Source organism: Stegodyphus dumicola, chromosome 12 (assembly GCF_044657685.1).
Source record: "Stegodyphus dumicola isolate Sdum_Otavi_A_Nest chromosome 12, ASM4465768v1".
Taxonomy (NCBI): domain Eukaryota; kingdom Metazoa; phylum Arthropoda; class Arachnida; order Araneae; family Eresidae; genus Stegodyphus; species Stegodyphus dumicola.
Window position 1 is genome coordinate 63,018,491 of NC_140779.1, and position 18,922 is coordinate 63,037,412.

The window sequence follows — 18,922 nt, forward strand, 5'->3', positions numbered from 1 at the left end:
AACATCAAAGGAGATCTCAGTGTCAGTTAAGTTTCCTTTTTCCAGTCTTCGATACGACGCGTGTAATCCCAGCAAGCTGGCATCCGCTGCTATCTCCGTTTCAACAATACCATCCATCCGCCCTCCCGCATCCGACCGAGCACGTGACGTTCGAAAAAGGGCGGCAGATTCCAAATCCCCCCCTTTTCTTCGACGTCCATGCCGGCTGTGGCGGGGGTTCATCCAGCAAACGTCGGTAAAGAAGGCGGTTCGTACGACCGTACGTCGAGAGAAGGGGAACAAAATAACTGAAAGAAAAAAAAATGTAAAATAAAATAATAATAACTGCGGGATCATCCGACAGGTGGCGGAGTTCGGAAAACTTTTACCTTCCCTCAGCCGGCCTGCTTGTTTCTGCTTTCCACTCACTCCAACGAGGTTTATTCCGAAGCAAGTCGTCTCCCCGAGCACTGCAGTTACATCTCATCTCAACCCCGAAAACCCGTGGAGGTGTGTATTAGCGTGCCTCGGATGGCTTTCTATTGAGGGTGCTTTCGCAATTTTCGGGATTCAAAGGATGCTCTGGTCTCGTTATAGCAGAGTATGAAGAAAGGATATTTTGAAATCGGATTGTTTCTGCTGTTGCTTCACTTCGGTTGGAATCTAAAGGTAAATAAATGCTTTCCTTATCAAATGTAGCAGAATATATAGAATACAGGAAAAATACAGAATTAAATAATATTGAATCCATCTTTTTAATTATGGGACAAAATTTATCAAATTAGAACTTATGACTAAAGTGTCATGACAAAATTTCATTTGTTTGAAACTGATTATTTGTTCTTTAAAGAAAAAAGGTTTTAGTTTGAAATGTTATATGATAGTGTTATTATATATATATCCATATATATATTAAAAGGAGCAAAAATTATGAATATCCTATATAAGGAATCTTAAAATATACCCCACCGTACATCTTAGATTGGATAATCTTAATTTTTACTCCTTTTGAGCATAGTCTTTTAATTCAGCAGTTTAAGTATAGAATTTTTGCATTATTTTTTTTTAATCCCTCAAATACTGTTATAATGTATATTTGTTATTTTTCGTTTGAACGGAAACAAACATTTATTTGAATAACAACTTAAATGTAACTACTACTTAAAACACATTTTTTTGATGCAGATATGCCATTTTATTTATTATTCATTATTAGTAGATTTTTGGAACATTTCTAATTTCTATTAAATTTCTGATTGTGGAAACAACAGAAATAATAAAAAATATGGTTACCTTAAGAATTCAGAATAATTATCAGTTATGTAATATCATTCCAGAGATTATATTTATGAATTTGCTCTACAACATACATTCCTTTATTTACGAGTAACAGTTCTTCGAATTTAAAATATACAGAAACAATATATATATATATATATATATATATATATAAATTGTAGTAAGCTCGCCTAAAAGTTACCAAGAGCTGCTGTGATAAATTATATATATATATATATATATAATATTATAAATTTTTCTTCTTATGATTATTTAAATTTTCTCTCTAATCAAATTGTGATGGAATAGGAAATGGTAATTAGAAACAGTAATAAAACAACAATAAAAAATAATAAAAAATAAAATAAATAAATAATAAAAAAAAACAGTAATTGTGCCTGAATTCTTTGGTTAAACGTCTGCTTCGAAATTACAGTGAATCTTGTAGCAAAAATTAGCTCTTTAAGATTGCAAGTTCTATAAGTGACTATAAATTATAGTGCGAGCTGTAATGTTAGACTCACGCAGTAACGATTCTTAAAACAGGTACTCACAAAGCTTAAATTCGACCGCAGCTGTCCGGAGCCAGGTTGCAGCAGTTTTTTAGGAAAACTGGAATTCCACCAGAGCCCGAAATAAAATGACGTCCGTTATTTCACTTTATTAGTTAACTATTTATCATTAATATAACACTTAACTGATCAATTCCTTATTTTCTTTAATTTTAATTGCTAATTATTCATTATTTTATTTATTTATTTCTGTTTACGTTTCCTGAATATCCATAAGGCCCATGCATTTCTAATTTTAAACATTAAGTACTGGGCATTCCATATTAAACTTCGCCTATAGAAGATCAAAATTTTTTGGAACTGTGGGTGATCGATCTACTTAGAGAGGGTTTAGTGTATTTACATACAAGTATACTGAATAAAGCTTTAAAAAATTAAGTATCTTATTCCTAAATTGAGTAATTTAGGAATCATAATTCTCAGAAATCGAGCATAGGCTCAGGCATTTTGCATCCCTGTGCAATTTCTGCAGGTGGTAAATTGTGCTGCTCGGTATCTCCTTTAATTCTAAAAATTTTGATGCCTCTAAATTCTTCTGCCTAATGTTTGCTCCCAACTCTGAAAATTTTGTCATCCTTAAATTTGATGCTCGATGCTTCACTAAATTCTAAACATTTTGTGGCCCCTAAATTCTACCGCCCGGTTCACCCTCACCGTGATAACTTGACCTACACCCTGGTAGCGGCGTAGGCAAGCTTTCATATGCTTAAAACTGAGCACTAATTTCTAAAATGTTTTCTATGACTTTGATGCAAAAAGCTTTTCTCTAAATTTTGCATTTACAATTGGAAAAATTCGTTTGCGAGAAAGATATTTTTAATTTCAGGATTCTTAAAACTGCTTCCTAGCCATTCAGTAAAATATTTAGAATATTTAAAATTAAAAGCTTTCCCATTGCGAATGAAAAATTCTGTAATATTTAAAGCAAAACTATTTTTAAAAAAGTCTTGTAGATTTTGACTTCTTTATTAGCAGATTTTGTTAGTAGTTCAAAAGAATTCTACATTAGCAATAAAAAAATATCAGAATATAGGTCAGAATATAAAAATATATATGTATAATTTTCAGGGTTCAATTTGTTTAAGGACTAAGACGTTAATTACATTAAGTATTATTTTTATACTTTAAACTGAAGAGTTACTCGGCTATGTTTAAAGATGTTATTTTTTCACTGCAGAACGTATGCTTAAGTTGTTAAATTTATTGCTAAAATATTTCTTTAACTGTAAAATTGATGCAATCAGAAGCGCACGGAAGTCGTGCGCTTCTGATTATTACTTATTTTACTTTGTATAAATCGTTTCAAAATTTAATTAAAAGAATTTTTTTCTATATAAACATAATATTTAAGCCGAAAATTGTTTTCTATGTTTCCATTCAGCTGATTACTTTATTAACATTTAAAAAGATTTGGTACCTTATCAAAGGAAATCGCAACCGGGAGATTAGTAGAAAGGAGCTGTGAATCCATGTGGCAAATCCTTTTCATTTATTTTTTGCATTTATCATTCTTTTCATTTATTCATTTAGTTATTTACCAAGTAAAAACTCCGTTAAAAAAAATAGGTTTCTTGTAATATGAGATGCCTTTCGACAATGGCAAGTTTTATCAATATTTTTTATTGTCTATATAGTTAATGAATAACGTCTCCAAATCCACATGTTATTTATTTTAACAACTTTCCTGCATGTAGTTTATTGTCTATATAAAAAAATGATATCTAATGGTAATAATAAATTAGTACAAATCAACAGACGAAATGTAGTCCAATGAATAGCAAAAAAAAAAAAAAAAAGCTGATAATAGATGTCAAAAGCAATACCGGTAACTGTCACAATATTATGTATTTAAAAGAGACCTAAATTCTAAAAAGAATATATTGTAATATTAGCATTACACTTTCTTGATATCTTCAATTCTATCTTCCCTATATCTTTAATCTTGCGAGTTCTTACTCTGGTCCAGACCACAGAAATGCCACAGACTGCTAATTAAATGTTGCTAGAAATACTTTTGTTTGCATCGGCTGCTACAACTTGCAAGTCGTTGCCATCGCCATCATTTTCATCGTTTTCGTCACCATTTAATCAGTTTTCCTATGCACACTGATCTTCAGAACCATCAAGACAACAGATATATCCGAATACTTGAAGCTCTTCACTGTTATTGCTTCATTAAGCAGAGTCCGTGAACACAAATTTCAAGAGCAAATCAATTAGTAAAACGAAAACTTATAAAACTACATCGATGAATCCTTTTTTTTTTTTTTTTTTTTTTTTTTTTAAATTTAGGACAACGCGTTTTCTGAACTGCTGCGTGAGGTGAAAATTACTTGAATATTTAAAAAATAATTTTAGAAACATGTGGTTAAATCGCTATGGGGAAAATACGTGAATAAATACGTATATCTCGAATAAAGTATATTCTTATATGATGTGTATGCATAATGAAAGCCTGCTAATTTTTTATATGGTCAGAAAGTAAAAACGTCTGTAAATAAATTAATAACATTTCTATTGCTATTCAAATAAAACTATGTTATTTAATTATTTTTTTTACATATTTAATTTTGTTACCCACGTATTATTGAATAAGTTTTTTGAATTTTGATTTTGAGTTGCTGAACTTCTATAGGAGTTGCATGGAACCCGGAATTCTGCAAAACACAGTTTAAAAAAAAAATTCATTTAAAATGTTTTTCATATGCATAACGTTTAATTTTATTATTAATTTTAACTAATTTTAACTAGTTTTCTAAACAAAATTATGAAAATATTATTTGTTACACTTTCTTAAAAAAAGGTAAATTAGTTAACGTGTGGTGTCCTTTTCCCGCGGACTCGTTGTTTATATTAAAATTTATTCATTATCGTTATTATACCTTTGAAGGCACGGCATTCATTTTACTTTTGAACGAAGTTTACTATATAGCTAGCGAATTACAACATAAGTTGGCGCGTTTTCGGCTTTGACCGCTATTTTGAGTTAACTCTAAAATTAAATATAAAGGATAAAATTATAACGAAAATTTATTAAACCCACTTAAATTTAAAACTAATCAAATACATGTTAAAGGAATCTCGTACTTTATTTACAGATTTTTACAAATAAAGGAGTTAACTATATATAAAACTGACCAGAATTCCGAAGGAATACAGTCTTCAAAACTTTGACTTGAAACTTTTCTTAATTTCGTTATTAAAATTAAAACATTATTTGCTGCGGTAGGTAGTTCTGTAAGTTAACCAGCCATAACTATTAATTCAAATTTAAATGAGAAATTTTAATTTAAATCGGATATATCTGTTGTGTTGATGGTTTGGAAGATCAGTGTGCATAAGGAAGACAGATTCGAAGACGAAGACGATGAAAATTATGGCGATGTCAACGACTTGCAAGCTGTAGCAGACGATACAAACAGTATTTCTAACAATATTTAATTAGCAGTCTGTAGCATTTCGGTGGTCTGGACCAGAGTAAGAGCTCGCAAGATTAAAGATATAGCGAAGGTATTGGAATTGAAGATATCAAGAAAGTGTAATGCTAATATTAATACAATGTATTCTTTTTAGAATTTCTGTTTCTTTTAAATACATAGTATTGTGATAGTTACCGGTTTTGCTTTTGACACCTATTTAAATTTGAATTAATAGTTATGGAAGCATGCGCACGATAACATTAGGGCAATTATTTTAATCTCCGATGACAGTTAAGTTAAACATAATCCTAACTTTCTTCTGTTTCACGTCACACATATGTTCACTGAAACCAAAAGATTATGCCAATTAAATTACTCGCAAGGGAAGTTTAAAAACTGTTGAGGAATAACTCTTACAACGCGTGATGAGCCACTTTGATGTTGACAACTACCAGCGCCGCTCCAGCCATCTATTCTGAAAGAGATGGCCTATGGAGTCCTGTCGTCGTTCTAATTGGTAAACGATTAGTCATTGATGAAACCAATTGCCTAGTTTTAGAGGATTTGATTTTTAACATCTGATCATTTCAATTCAAATTTCCTAATTGTTACCCATAGCTGTCGATATGTAATCGTCCTTAGTTGTAAATTCTCCCTTTAGTTTTAATCCATGAGTAGAGGTCAAATACAGCTCGTAGAATCTTAATTTGTGCTTGTGTGATTGTAGTCAGGGCAATAGCTCACTGACCCACTTTATAAAATAACTTTTAGCTAAATAGGGTTAAGTGAAGATACTTAAGAATAGTTTTAAGTTCAGAGTCACAACGTCATTTAGTGCTACATCTGAACCTATATTAAAGGGTTATAGCACGAAATAACACAACAGCTCATCAAACATAGCAGTATCAGAAAGCTAGTTCAGGTAGATGAAAATTTTGAAAAAAAGTGTTGATAAACAAAAACAAACAAACAAAAAAAACTGTTATAAGTTGTTTATGATAATATAAACTTTGTTATCTCTCTTTAACAAAAGTAGTATTTTTAAACGGTAATGTATTTATTTATTTATTCATTTTGTGTTTCCATGAAATCAGAGATTTTCTAGAATTTAAAAACTGGGCATCTCAATAAAATTATGAAAAAAAAATTAGTCTTTGGACATCACGAATGCGCAGAATCGAGGGTTTGAGAAAATCCCACTTACAGAAGAAAAAAAGCTTTAAAATTTGAGGAAATAATATTAGAGCTTTGAACACAATAATTCTCTTATACATATCTTTTAGTTTTTGAAATTGAGAACAATCTAGAAAAAAATATTTAGATGAAGTAGCAAAATGTGCAAATTCGTGGTTGTAGCATAGTGTCGAGTGTATAAGTAACGTAAGAATAAAACCGAGATTCTTCACTAGAAAAATTTTTCATGTAAGCACTGAAGTGCGGTAAGGAAAAAGGAAATAACGTATATAATAATCTACTTTATTAACAGCAAAATATTATACATAATACTACAAATACAGTCAAATACGATGCCAAAACATAATAGGTAACATCAAATCTACTTAAAAATTTGTTAAATAGTTATATATAATCAAACACAACTGCCAAAGTGTTAATTAGTTAAGGATATGTATTCGCTATATCAAAAATCTAACCGTAAATAAATTCTGCTGAGTAGAATTTCCGTGATACTCCAACACGGCTGCCTGTTGTAAAATTTACTAGGTAAGGGGTTAAAATTTTCAAGGAAGTATTTGCAGAAGGCCCGTTTCATCACATTTCTTCTTTTAGAGGGTACCTCTCAACCTCATTTTAATGAAATAAAACCATCCGTTTCCTTTCAAAAAAGAGACGAATGGGATAAAAAAGATGAAGGGGGGGGAAGTAGGAAACAGAAAGTTTAACAGAAAAGTTAAGGAGGGAAAAAGGCCCCCGTGACAGCTGAGACCCCCATTATAACCCTGTCTTCGAAATGCGACCAGCCGCCTACCCAACGAATAATAATCATTCTTTAGCAAAAATCTGCATCTTTTGAAACCGCACGTGCCGCTCGACTTGCAGCTTAACGCAACGGCATATGGTCTTTTCCGTTCACAGTTAGTTACTTCTGATGTGTAAAAAGAAAGAAAGAAAAGAAAAAAAAACGAAAAGAAAGAGGATCTGGAAAGCCATCGGTTGATGCATCTGCCTCCAAAGAAAAGGGAAAGGTGATGGTACAGTAACGTGAGGTTATACCCTCTTTATGTACCGTACCCCCGCTCAAGGTACCGTACGGAGGAGGACGGAGAGACGGTTGTTTCTTTTATTTTTAGCCAGGTGGGTGGACTGCTATATTTCCCTTTCTAAGGAGAAGCTTGCTCGCTCGACCTTTTTTTCTCTCTCCCCATCAATACCCTCTACAGCACGCGGCATCCAAGTCTTTCCAAAGTGCACAAAAGAATCGCCTGCTGTTTTCGATGAAAACGAAAATAAGATAGACTGAATAACGCTATTGGCGTAAGATTTGTTAACCTCGAACTTAACTGTTAAATTGGTTCCAGATCTGTCTGTCCTTTTCAAGTTTTCGATTTTCTTTTTTCATGTATGTTTCAAATCTGTCTGTTCTTTTCAAAGATTTGGATTTTAATTTCTTAAATTGGTTGGAAATCTCGGTTCTTCCCCCCCCTCCAATTATCGATTTTTGTTTTTACTTCCTTGCACGAAGTAAAGGAAGTATTGCAATCGCAAAAAAATTCCGGTATCGTATTTCAAAGAAAATAACCTTTCCGACCGTTCACGAATTCATTTGGACGATTTTCTTCTGTGCTTACGGACAGGTTAGAGAACCCTTTTTTCCAAACCGGATTGTAAAATGGATTCAAAAAAGGATTTTTTCGTACAGTACGCATGTACATATGCATGTATCGCACGTAACTCAAAAACGATTAGCTGTAGAACGTTTGTGTTAATGTGTGTGTTCACATACACATTATTAATATATATATATATATTAATAATGTGTATATATACATTATTAAAAGAACAGGAAAAGTCGAAGCTTAAATGAAAGTTTACAATTTCTTTCTTATGAAGGCCCTAACCATTTGTTTCTCGAAGAAAGTCGACCCCAAAGGCTGTACTAGCAAAAATTAAACGACAAATACTAATACTATACTGAAAGTAATAGACAATAAAATAAGAAATTAAAATGATGTTAGAGAGATAATGTATAAATGAAAATTATCTCCTATGAAATGTGAAGTGAAATTTAGATGGTACATGTCTACTATTCTGGAAATTAACAATTGGAATTTGTAAATAACTAAGTTGAAAATGTGAATTAAGATGCAAAACTGAAGCATAAGACAAAAGAACTGTTGTTGATTCCACAGAAAGGTTCCGACTTATCAAGGAAAGCTGGAACCTCTCCATACAACTACCAACAATTTATGAGCAGCGCGTTTTGTCATTTTGCATTTCTGAACAAATCCCAACTCCAAGTTTAAATGTTCTATTCAATTTTAAGAAATCCTTATAATTTAAACCTTATAGAAGTACAGAAATGGGAAATAATTCCCCAACGCACGGATAGACAATTAATTTTAAAAATAAATATAGTTACAAAACGATATTTACGAAAAAAATAAAGACTAAATGAATATCTATAACTAAATTTATCTATCTATGTGTCACAATATTTATTATCTATCTATGTGTCACAATAGTATTGTGATAGTTACCGGTTTTTCGGTTTTCAGCATAAAAAGTATATGTTGAGCGAGGAAAAGATTAGTTATACACATTATTAAGGCTTGTGAAGATGTCCAAATGTTTAAAACCTCTGATTATTCGTAGTATTATTCATCAGGAAGCTCAGTCATCAGGAAACATCTTAGTTTGTTATGCGTTATTGAACCAGTTGTATCACTAGTAAACTTCATTTACTCTCGTGAACTTAACTATCACCAGTTTCGTGAAATTTTATTAGAGATCCAAATTGAATATTCTGACTTATCAAACATCTGTTCGATGGCTCAACAATGGGAACGTTTTGCTGAGATTCTTTGAACCAAGAAAAATCGTAGACAGTTTTTTAAATAAAAAAAAAAATTGCTCACAACCTTTATTATCGAGCAGCGAATGGCTATGGAAATTAGAATTTACTACAGACATCTTGTGGTATCTCAACGAATTCAGTTTAAAAGTACAGGGGAAAATATATGTGAAAATATATGTATTCTATCGTAAAGGCATATCGAAGAAAATTTGCTTGTTTGAAACACAAATAACATTAAGCAAATTTGATTAATTTCTATGCTATAAAAAATTTCAAGTCTTATCAAAATCCCCCCCCCAAAAAAAAACAATGATAACAGGATATCCATATTTCAAAATCCATTTGACTGTATACTTCCAGCAAACCTTCAACTGGAAGTGACCGATTTGTAAAATGATATGCTATGTTAAAAATGTTTAAAGAAAATAATCTGGGTTTTATAAATATCTTTCAGAAAATAAATATGCTGAATTAAAATCATATGCACGGGGATGAATATCCGTATTTGGGAGTACTTACCAATGCGAAGAAATATTTTCGAAAATGAAGTGTAAAATCACAATTCAGATCATTATTAACAGATGACCCTCTGCAGACGACTTTAATGGTAGGAAGTTCTAATTTCAAACTACAGTATGATGAAATATTATCTCAGGTAAAACAGCTACATTCTTCCCATTAGAAATTTCAATCTCTTTAAAAATAACTTTTTTTAATATATAGATAAAAATCTTTTATATTTTGTAAGCGTTAGTAAAATATGTATAAATATTACGTCAAAGTACCATTTCATAAATAAAAAAGGACCTTTTTCTTTTCTCTTTGAGAAACTGCTTATTCATATCTTCATGTTTGTTTTGCTGTTTGGCTAGGCGAGCCTCAAAATTTTACAATCTGGCCCTTTGTAAAAAAAAAATTGTCGACTCCTGCTTTAGTGTATCTGAAGTATGAATTTAGTTCCTGCAAACATTCGTAAGGGATATATGGTATATTCGTTATTTGTTTACTGAACCGAATACAATTTGCAAGCTAAAAAGCAGTTAAACCACTTTTCGATAATTTTCGGTTTTCAGCAGTGTTTTGATCCCTAAACGTATAAATGTTAAATGTGTGTATAAAATTAGAGCCATTACTATTTTCCTTACTTCCTGTTATAAAACACGTGAATATTTTATTTTGATGTGAAAATTTAAAATTTTTTACTGAAGTCTTAGTTTATACATTAAAAAGAAAACAGCGTTATAAATAAAAAAATAATCCTATCATTCATCCAACCCATTTAACTATAGAGAAGTGAGCGAAAGATAACATTTATAGCTTTATCATTGGGCTTTGGTAGATCTATACAAAGCTCAGAAATATTTCATTTTAACAATGATTTAAAAGCACACCCAAACAATTTTTAAGTGCTTTATTTTATTACCTTGTTGGTAAGTTTTGAAATATTTCGGATATTTCTAATTTTTTGGCTATATCAAATGTATAGGAAAAATGAAGTTAATTTGTTAGCATAAGTTGCATTTCGTTAACTTTAGTTTAGAAAATTATATCAGTGATGAAAATCAAAAATGGGAAAAGTTTAATCTACAGGTAAGGAGTATGTAACAAAATTCTCAAATTCAGAATTGTATTCTATTATTATATATTGGTGGCTATAATGTAAGTGAATAAGAAAATTTATTATGAAATTTAAACTTTAACGTAATTATTTTTACCAACAGAGATTTTAATTTCAGGAGCATAAAATAGTATAAAAGATAATTGGTATTTTGTGGCTAGGTATTTATATTTCTTCAACCAACTTTGATATAACTTTTATTAAGACTGGAAATTTAGTTCTATTTTTACATCATTTATTTACTTAAATTGATAAATAAAAAAAGGGAAGGAACTTTGTTAGTGTTACTTTGTTAGAAAAATTAATAAACGAACTAAATATTAAATCAGAAATCCTATAGGTATTTTTTCATTTCCGAAACTATACTAACGTTGTCTTCATTATATTTTTTAAAGCTATTGTTTGGCTAATGTAATAAATGCTTGCACATTCAGATTTATGTCCGTTTCTTTAAAAAGCAGTTTCAGAGCTATTGAACTATATAATAGACAATTAAATTGGGGATCAGTGAGGCAAATACCACAGTTGAATCTACTCTCTTTTTTAATCACTTTTTCTTAACTTACTGTGAACTTAATCTGTTTAAATCCAGCTTTGTGAGGTCAATGGTTGAAGCAGAAACTTCTTCATTGTCGATGTCCATTTGGATCCAGAATTTTTTTTTTTTCGTTTTTGATCTGTTCGTGTTGTCCCGTCACTGAAACCCAAGTTATGTGTCTTAGCGCTCATCAAAATCAACTTGGTATGAATATTTCATTCTTTAATCATTGAGAGGATAAGTATATCAATTTGAGAGAGGATTAGGAAGCACGCGATGGTTATTTCCTTGATCTGGTATCTATTGTTTGAAACTATGTGCCAGGAAAACTGGTCATGATATCGCGAGTAAAGAGCATTCTCGAATTGGGCACACGTGACTACTATTTCTTTGCTGCTGTTAGTCCTCAGCTTTAAATCTGTGAGACAGTATTTTCATTTTAGTACATTACATCTTCTTTAACTTTATATTCTCTCCTATTATGCTTTCCATGACTCAATTTTAGTGGCTTGCCTCACGGCCCCCGTTTTTGCCGCCTGGGGCAAATACCTAATTTGGCTTTTTGCCGTCTGGGGCAAATACCTAAATTCTACCTTTTGGTACCCTCCTAAATTCTAAAACATTGCCGCTTTAAATTCTGCCGCATTGTGCGGTTGCCCCGATTGTACGGGTTTTTACGCCCTCTCTGTCCTGCCATACCCAATTAGTATTAAGATCAATTATCGTGATGAAAATTAAAAGAATTCATTGTGGTTTATCATATATTTCGCAATGATCTTTAAATACAAAAAATGCGATTAAATATTTTTTGTTTTCAACATTAACTTCCTTAATTTTAAGATTATAAATTTATTGATCCCATGACTCAAATTCCAGGTGCGTGTTGCACCAATATTTTTTGTTATGCAAAGCCTTGTTATAAAAATCAACTTTACAAAAATTACAAAATTATAGGAAAAAAAAAAAAAACTGAGTCCACTAGGGGCCCAGCAACTAAATTTGCAAAATTCTCGTAATTCTTCAATTGTTCGATTTTTTAGAAAGCATATTGCTTACAATGTATCGAACCATATCTAGCGGCACTTTTATTTCTAGGAAATTCTGAAGAATAGCCGGGAGGAGGGGGGAGCAAGACACTCTTTTTCATAATTATTTGCAAGCAATAAATATTCATCAACATTTTTATTTCTTAAAAAGGTAAAAGGTGTCTTATTTTCTAACAAATAAGGTACCTTGATTACTAAAGGAAAATTATACCTCCGATACATCAACAACAACATCCACAAAAAAATTCAAAAATGTTATCTATGCAAATAAAAATTGAAATTTAAAGGATATTAAGGATTTCGAGAGTTTTTATGAAATTTTTGCGCGTAAATAAAATTTCTTTTTGGGGTAAGGGGTAGATGGGAAAATACTTTTCTAATTTGGCATTCTATTACAAATGTGAAATTAAATGAATGAAGAAAAAGTCCTTTTAATCTATCTAAGCGAGACTTTCCTGCATTAAGTGCATCATACATTTAATCTTTATTCATCATGATTTGGCATAATAGTCTTAATTATACAACTTGTAGTTTGATGTTATCTTTCACTGATCAGACATTTTTTTAGCTTACCTCATTAGTATGTTATTACATGCTTCCTCTCCATAAAAAAGGGAATGATCTCTTTATTAATTCATTTACTCATTTAAATTTCTTTTTATACGGAGTCTAATCTTCCCAACACATTGTTAATGGTAGTTATTGAAATATTCGCTACTTGAATTACTTAACGGGTAATTCGTGCTTCAAATTGTACTTAGTATTCAGTTGTACTTATGCATTTATTATAATCAGGTAAAAAATTCAAGCAGGACCTAGAAACATATTTTTGCAGCTAATAAAAGCTGATATTACTTTCGAAATTTCATAATGGTAATTTCTATTTAAAAGTGTAATAACCTGATGGAAAAGAGGAAATGAAAGGCATTATGCATTAAAAACTTAATAAGCACAAAGTTTAGAAAATTTTTGGATATTTTTGAACTACTGTTGCAATGTTTAGTTGAACCAGCACGTAATTTTTATATTAATTATTTTCCATGCCTTTTGTTTCTTTCGCCGAGCTTCACTAGTACGTAAATAGGTTATTTTAGTCAATACATAATAGTTATGTTAATTATTTTAGGTACCTTCTATTTCTTCCGTCACCTTCAGTAGAATACAGAATGGTTTGTACTTAAACAAGAGGTTTTAATAATTTAAAGAATGCTGTAGTAACAGCTCATTTACTTAGTACCATATTTAATTGTACTACAAGATGTAGTTTTGACAAACTTTTCAACAAGTTCTACCTTTTGCTTGTATTACTGAAGTTCTTTCTCTCTCAAGAGTCTTGCTTATTTGCGAAGACAATAATTCATCGCATCATGGAAGGTTAAGTGCAGATCTAGAGACATTAGATTTTTTTTTCATGCTGGAGACCTTACTTTGTCATGCAGTGTATAAATCTAAAACTTGGAAATTTCAGGCTATTTTTTAAATGCTAATATAAATTTTCTGCGATATTCTAAAAAATTTATTGTTTTTTAGTGTTACTGTTTTCTCAACCGCGACTTTAAGTATTTTATTATTTGTAAGGTTTAAGTTTTAAGCAATATTCTTGTCAAGTTTTTTTATATCAATAATCAATTATTTTGATTTTATCTTCCCGATTATTTACGTATTTGTTCACCTACTTTCGTTGTATCGTATTTCATTATCTGAGTTTGTACAGCTTTATCTTATCAAGAAGAATCTCTAAACATGGATTCATTTTAAACTGATTATTTTAGACTTCTGTTGCACAACATATTTACTCCATTTTCATTGACGGAACTGTTTTATAAAACTGTATTTTTCAGATTAAATTTGGAAATCTATTAATCAGAGAGGATATGATATATTTTATATTCATACAACACTGTTATTCTTGGTATATTTTATGATTTCATTCCTGTTCATCCGGAGACTTTGGGTTTAATTTTTCGGTACTGATGATAAATTATAAACAAGATATTAAATAATTAAATTTTATTTATTAAATTTATTAAATAATTAAATTGATCTTAACTACCACAAATTCATTACGTTCAACAACAAAAACTAAATATTTTAATTCTAGCAAGTTTTCCATTACTTATAAATGAACAAGATAGGAGTTTTAGAAAATGAACTTTTCTACAATTACTTCGATTTAAATTTACTGCAAACAATTTTAACATGCTTCTAAAAATCACTTCAACATTTCTAAAAGAAATGCTATATTAAAAATTAATATAGAGTAACTTAATGCAGAGTGCTTGAAACCCAACTATTTTTTGTGAGAAATTCCTACCCGCGGTTAGGAATTATTGGCCAACTGGGGCGCACTAGAACCACAGTGAGATGATTAGCAGTAATTTCGTTATGAAACTGAATCATAATATCCATTACTAATAAAATATAGTTTTATTGATATTCTTCTTGAATAACAGATACTTATTAGCAAAAATTCTATTATTTATATATTCTTTTTAACAATAAATACGGTTTTGATTATAGTACTAGCTATTGAATGTATGCTTCAGCTTTCCTTCGAACAACTTAATTTCACGCGGAGCACTTAAAGTTTTCTGGTAAGACTGGGAACAAAAAAAAAAAAAAAAAAAAAAAAAAGTCACTAATTCTTTGTTTAAATTGTTAATTGTAAATTTGTAAATTTTAGTAATAAATGCGCCAATTTTTGAAAAAAAAAAAAAACTCTAGCAAGAATTTCATTTTCAAGAAAAATGTTTTCTGATCAAACTACAATTCTAACTGAAGCGAAATTTGACATCAAATCAAGGTTTTCTGTCATATTAAAGATTCTTGGCGGTTATTTTATATTCCTGCAGTAAATTTCTTCACAGTAATATTTTTCATTTAAACATTTAAATTAAAGTAAATAAATAAAGCTATTCAAATCATTTATCTTTACCCAAGACTTTTATTTTTTATGTAAAATTCCATTCGACTTAAATTCATACAATAGTTATGATGCATGTATTTTTATTTCTTATTTATCTCTTTGTTATATTTTATTTTGTGAGTTATTTTAATTTTTTGCTTTAATTAATTTTAAATACACGACTTTTTTGTTTTATTTATATTACTTTACTTTCTTGATCATCATCTATATGGTTCCACCAATGTTAATTTGGGAAAAGAAGGCGTGATTGAATTATTAATTGTATAATTTATTGAAAATCGATTATAGGCAACAAATTTTAATTATGGACAGTCTAAGTTCTGGTATTTTTTATGAAACTGGAAGTAAACCTAAATTTATTTAAAATTGAAATAAATATACGCTACCCTAAAATGATGAGTTAAGTAAATTTAATTAACAGACAGAGAACTGCAGTGATATCTGCTTAAAAATTTGGTCCGCTAAGTAAACTTTTCTAATGAAACTACCGCGTACAGAAGAAAACAACTTAAAGTTTTTTAAGGCATCCAAATAAACTTTTTTAAACTGGAAAATCTCCTAAAAGGAGCAAACATCCACCCTCCCGAAATTATAATACATGAAATAGTTTATTAACAACTTGAAATTAAGTTTATAACCTTAATAATTTGAAATTAAATTCATTTATTTTTACTTTTAAACTTATATTGAATTTCATTTTCAGTTAAATTACTTTTCAAAAGTTAATTCTTTCAACTTTTATTTCAACCAAATTATTTCAGAACTTATTTCCATTAGTTTTTTTTAATATGTGTAACAAAGGAAAATTACTTACATTTTTTTTACATATTAGTTTGTCTACTAACTTCCATGTACTAAATCATATATAAATTAACTTAGTTAAAAGAATAAATAATGTCTCAGAAATGGAAAAAGACAGGATATGTGGAATAGCGGTAATCTTTTACGTATGATAAAGGTAGCTTTTTTACATGTTACCTCTTCTAAAAACAAGATGAAAGAAAATGGACCGAAACCATTTAAGATTTTAAATGGTTAATTAGCCTAGAAATCTTCCTAATCACTATGATGGTAATAGCGAGTGGTGTGTGATCAGTCGAGAGGTATAATTAAAACTAGAAAAAGACCATTTCTTTAAAAAAAAGTTAGAGATAGAGAGACTAATGACTGGGGGAGACTAACATTTAATAATTTTTCAAAGAAAAAGACTATTCCTTAAAGGGGGGGGGAACCTGTGTGAGAGAGAGAAACTAACGACTAGGGGAGACTAACATTTATAGCTCAAACTGGGGGGGGGGGAGGAATAAAGAAGAAAGTCTGTTTTTCGGAATAAAGGAAAAACATTCCCAAAGATTAGTGCAAAATTCTTAAGCAGAAAGATCGTTCAAGATAAAATGTTGCAAATGCTAGAAAATTTAGCATTATTAAAATAGAAAAATCTTTGGGACTTTGTGAAATAAACTTCTTACGATAGAAAACTTCTTAATCGGGTTTTATTTTACATCGTTCGAGCTTTGTTAAAAATGGAAAATTATAATTATTGCTATCTTCCATTGTAAAAAAATATAATTTATTCACATATTACGCAAAAAGTATAATTTTATATTATTTAAACTACAAAAGAGAGAAATCCTAAAAAGTTATGCTAAGAAACTGGTATTACACAGTTAACGGCATTTTTCGCAAAAAAATGAAAGAAATGATTTTAGAAATTAAATGTTTACATAAGAATTATATAATTTTTCTGAAAATGCTTAAACTTATGGAGGAGGAACATAATTGTATCCTGTTTTAGAAAAGCGTAGGATATTGACATCGTTTGAAAACCTATGAATCCTTTTGAATAAACAGGTTTATATATATTATAATGCCGCTAGTTAGTGACGCTGAATGCCGTACCGAAAGGTGCGGGTTCGAATCCCGAAAAAGGCATGGGTATTTTAAAATGTATAATGTCTGTTCGTTATGCGGCACTCAAAATATGCGACGAGCCTCTCGAAAGGCTGATGTTAGAGAGGTAGGAGACCCTCGAATCCGCCCTCCAAGATGCTCACCTTCAAAACTGGGGTGGAATTGAGTATGAAGTCTGACTGTCACCTGTACAGTGCACAAAGCTCTGGCCACTGACAGACAGAGTATTGTTGTTCTTGCCAAGATAATAATTCGTGGGCTTGTTCTAATTATGTCAAATAAATGAGATTAGTAACAGCAACAAGATATATTATTATTTATAAGCTTTTCCTTTCCTTATCTGGTATTAATTGAACAGAAAAACTGAGAAGTGTTGCCTATTTAGAAACATGTAATTCCCCCTGTAAAGCAAAATGGCAGATAAAGGGGAACATATAAAAAATAATTAAAATTTACTTAAAAAGATAGTGTATGTGTTTTTGGTTAGTATTTATAAATTTATAAGGAACTGTGTTTATGTGTTTTTGGTTAGTATATGTGTTTATGGTTTTTGGTTAGTATATGTGTTTATGGTGTATATGTGTTTTTGGTTAGTATTTATAAATTTATAAGGCATTCCTTCCCTCCATGTATTTATGTTTTAGATCCTATCGCATGGATTTTAGATTTATTGGAATCAAAACATACTAAGGGTGTCTCCCTAAGGAGAAGAATTCTTCAGGAACTTTCTGTAAGCAACTGGCTCGCATTCATGTTAAACAAAAGTACATCCTTGAAAATTTCCACGTAGCTTGCATAAAACATGAATACAAGCCCATTTTCCTTAAAAAGTCTTCCACGAAGGCAAACCTTCCTTTAAACAGATAGTAATCGTACACTTTGCCGTAACCCAACTCAATCGATGCAGCCAGCACGTTCTTCAGGATCTGAACCGATTCGATACCAATATTTAGTGGCCTTGTTAGCAGTTGGAAATGGTTTAATCTCCACGAAAGCATGTGCGGAATTCATGTTCGCAGTTCCAAAAATTTACTTTCCTTCACGAACTTTACACCTTCACGAAATCTACTCAAAAGAAAAAAAAAACCTCCCCTGTGGCAAAGAAGTTAAAACCGCTGAAGGCTGAGGACTGACTTCACTTCGATCGCAGATAAACGAACTGGCTGGGTGGTCGGTTTTCGTGGTTCTCGCCATGCGTAACGTGAATACGAGTCAGTTTTCCTCATAAAAACCTCCACGAAGGCAATCTACCTCCCTAGGCAATAGCCTGCGTGCGCTTTGCCGTATGCAAATAACCTAACCTCAAAAGGAGAATTGGTGTTAAAATAATTTTTAAACTAGTTTTTAATTTCAATTAATTTTTCATTTTGATAATGTAAAATATTAGGAATTAGGTTTATTTATTTAATTACTGCAAAGCAAGCGAGGGCTATAAGAAGGGATGACTTTGTGGAGTGCTATTTAAGGCAAACTGACTCGTATACACGTTACACATGGGAAAAACCACGAAAACGTCCATGCAGCTACACCCTCCGCCTAGATTTGAACCCCGCACGAATTACCAGTGTTCAATGACTTTACTGCTCGGCTGCTGGCGGGGAG

General features: G+C 30.8%; 1 protein-coding gene across 1 annotated transcript in view; it reads left to right on the plus strand.

Moving 5' to 3' along the window:
* Positions 1-208: 208 nt before the first annotated feature.
* Positions 209-18,922, plus strand: part of LOC118197189 (uncharacterized) — a 90,940-nt gene continuing 72,226 nt past the window's right edge. Inside the window, exon 1 of the mRNA XM_035368698.2 lies at positions 209-648. Within this exon, the coding sequence (XP_035224589.1) occupies positions 583-648 (66 nt within the window). The 5' untranslated portion in view covers positions 209-582. The remainder of the gene's footprint in view (positions 649-18,922) is intronic.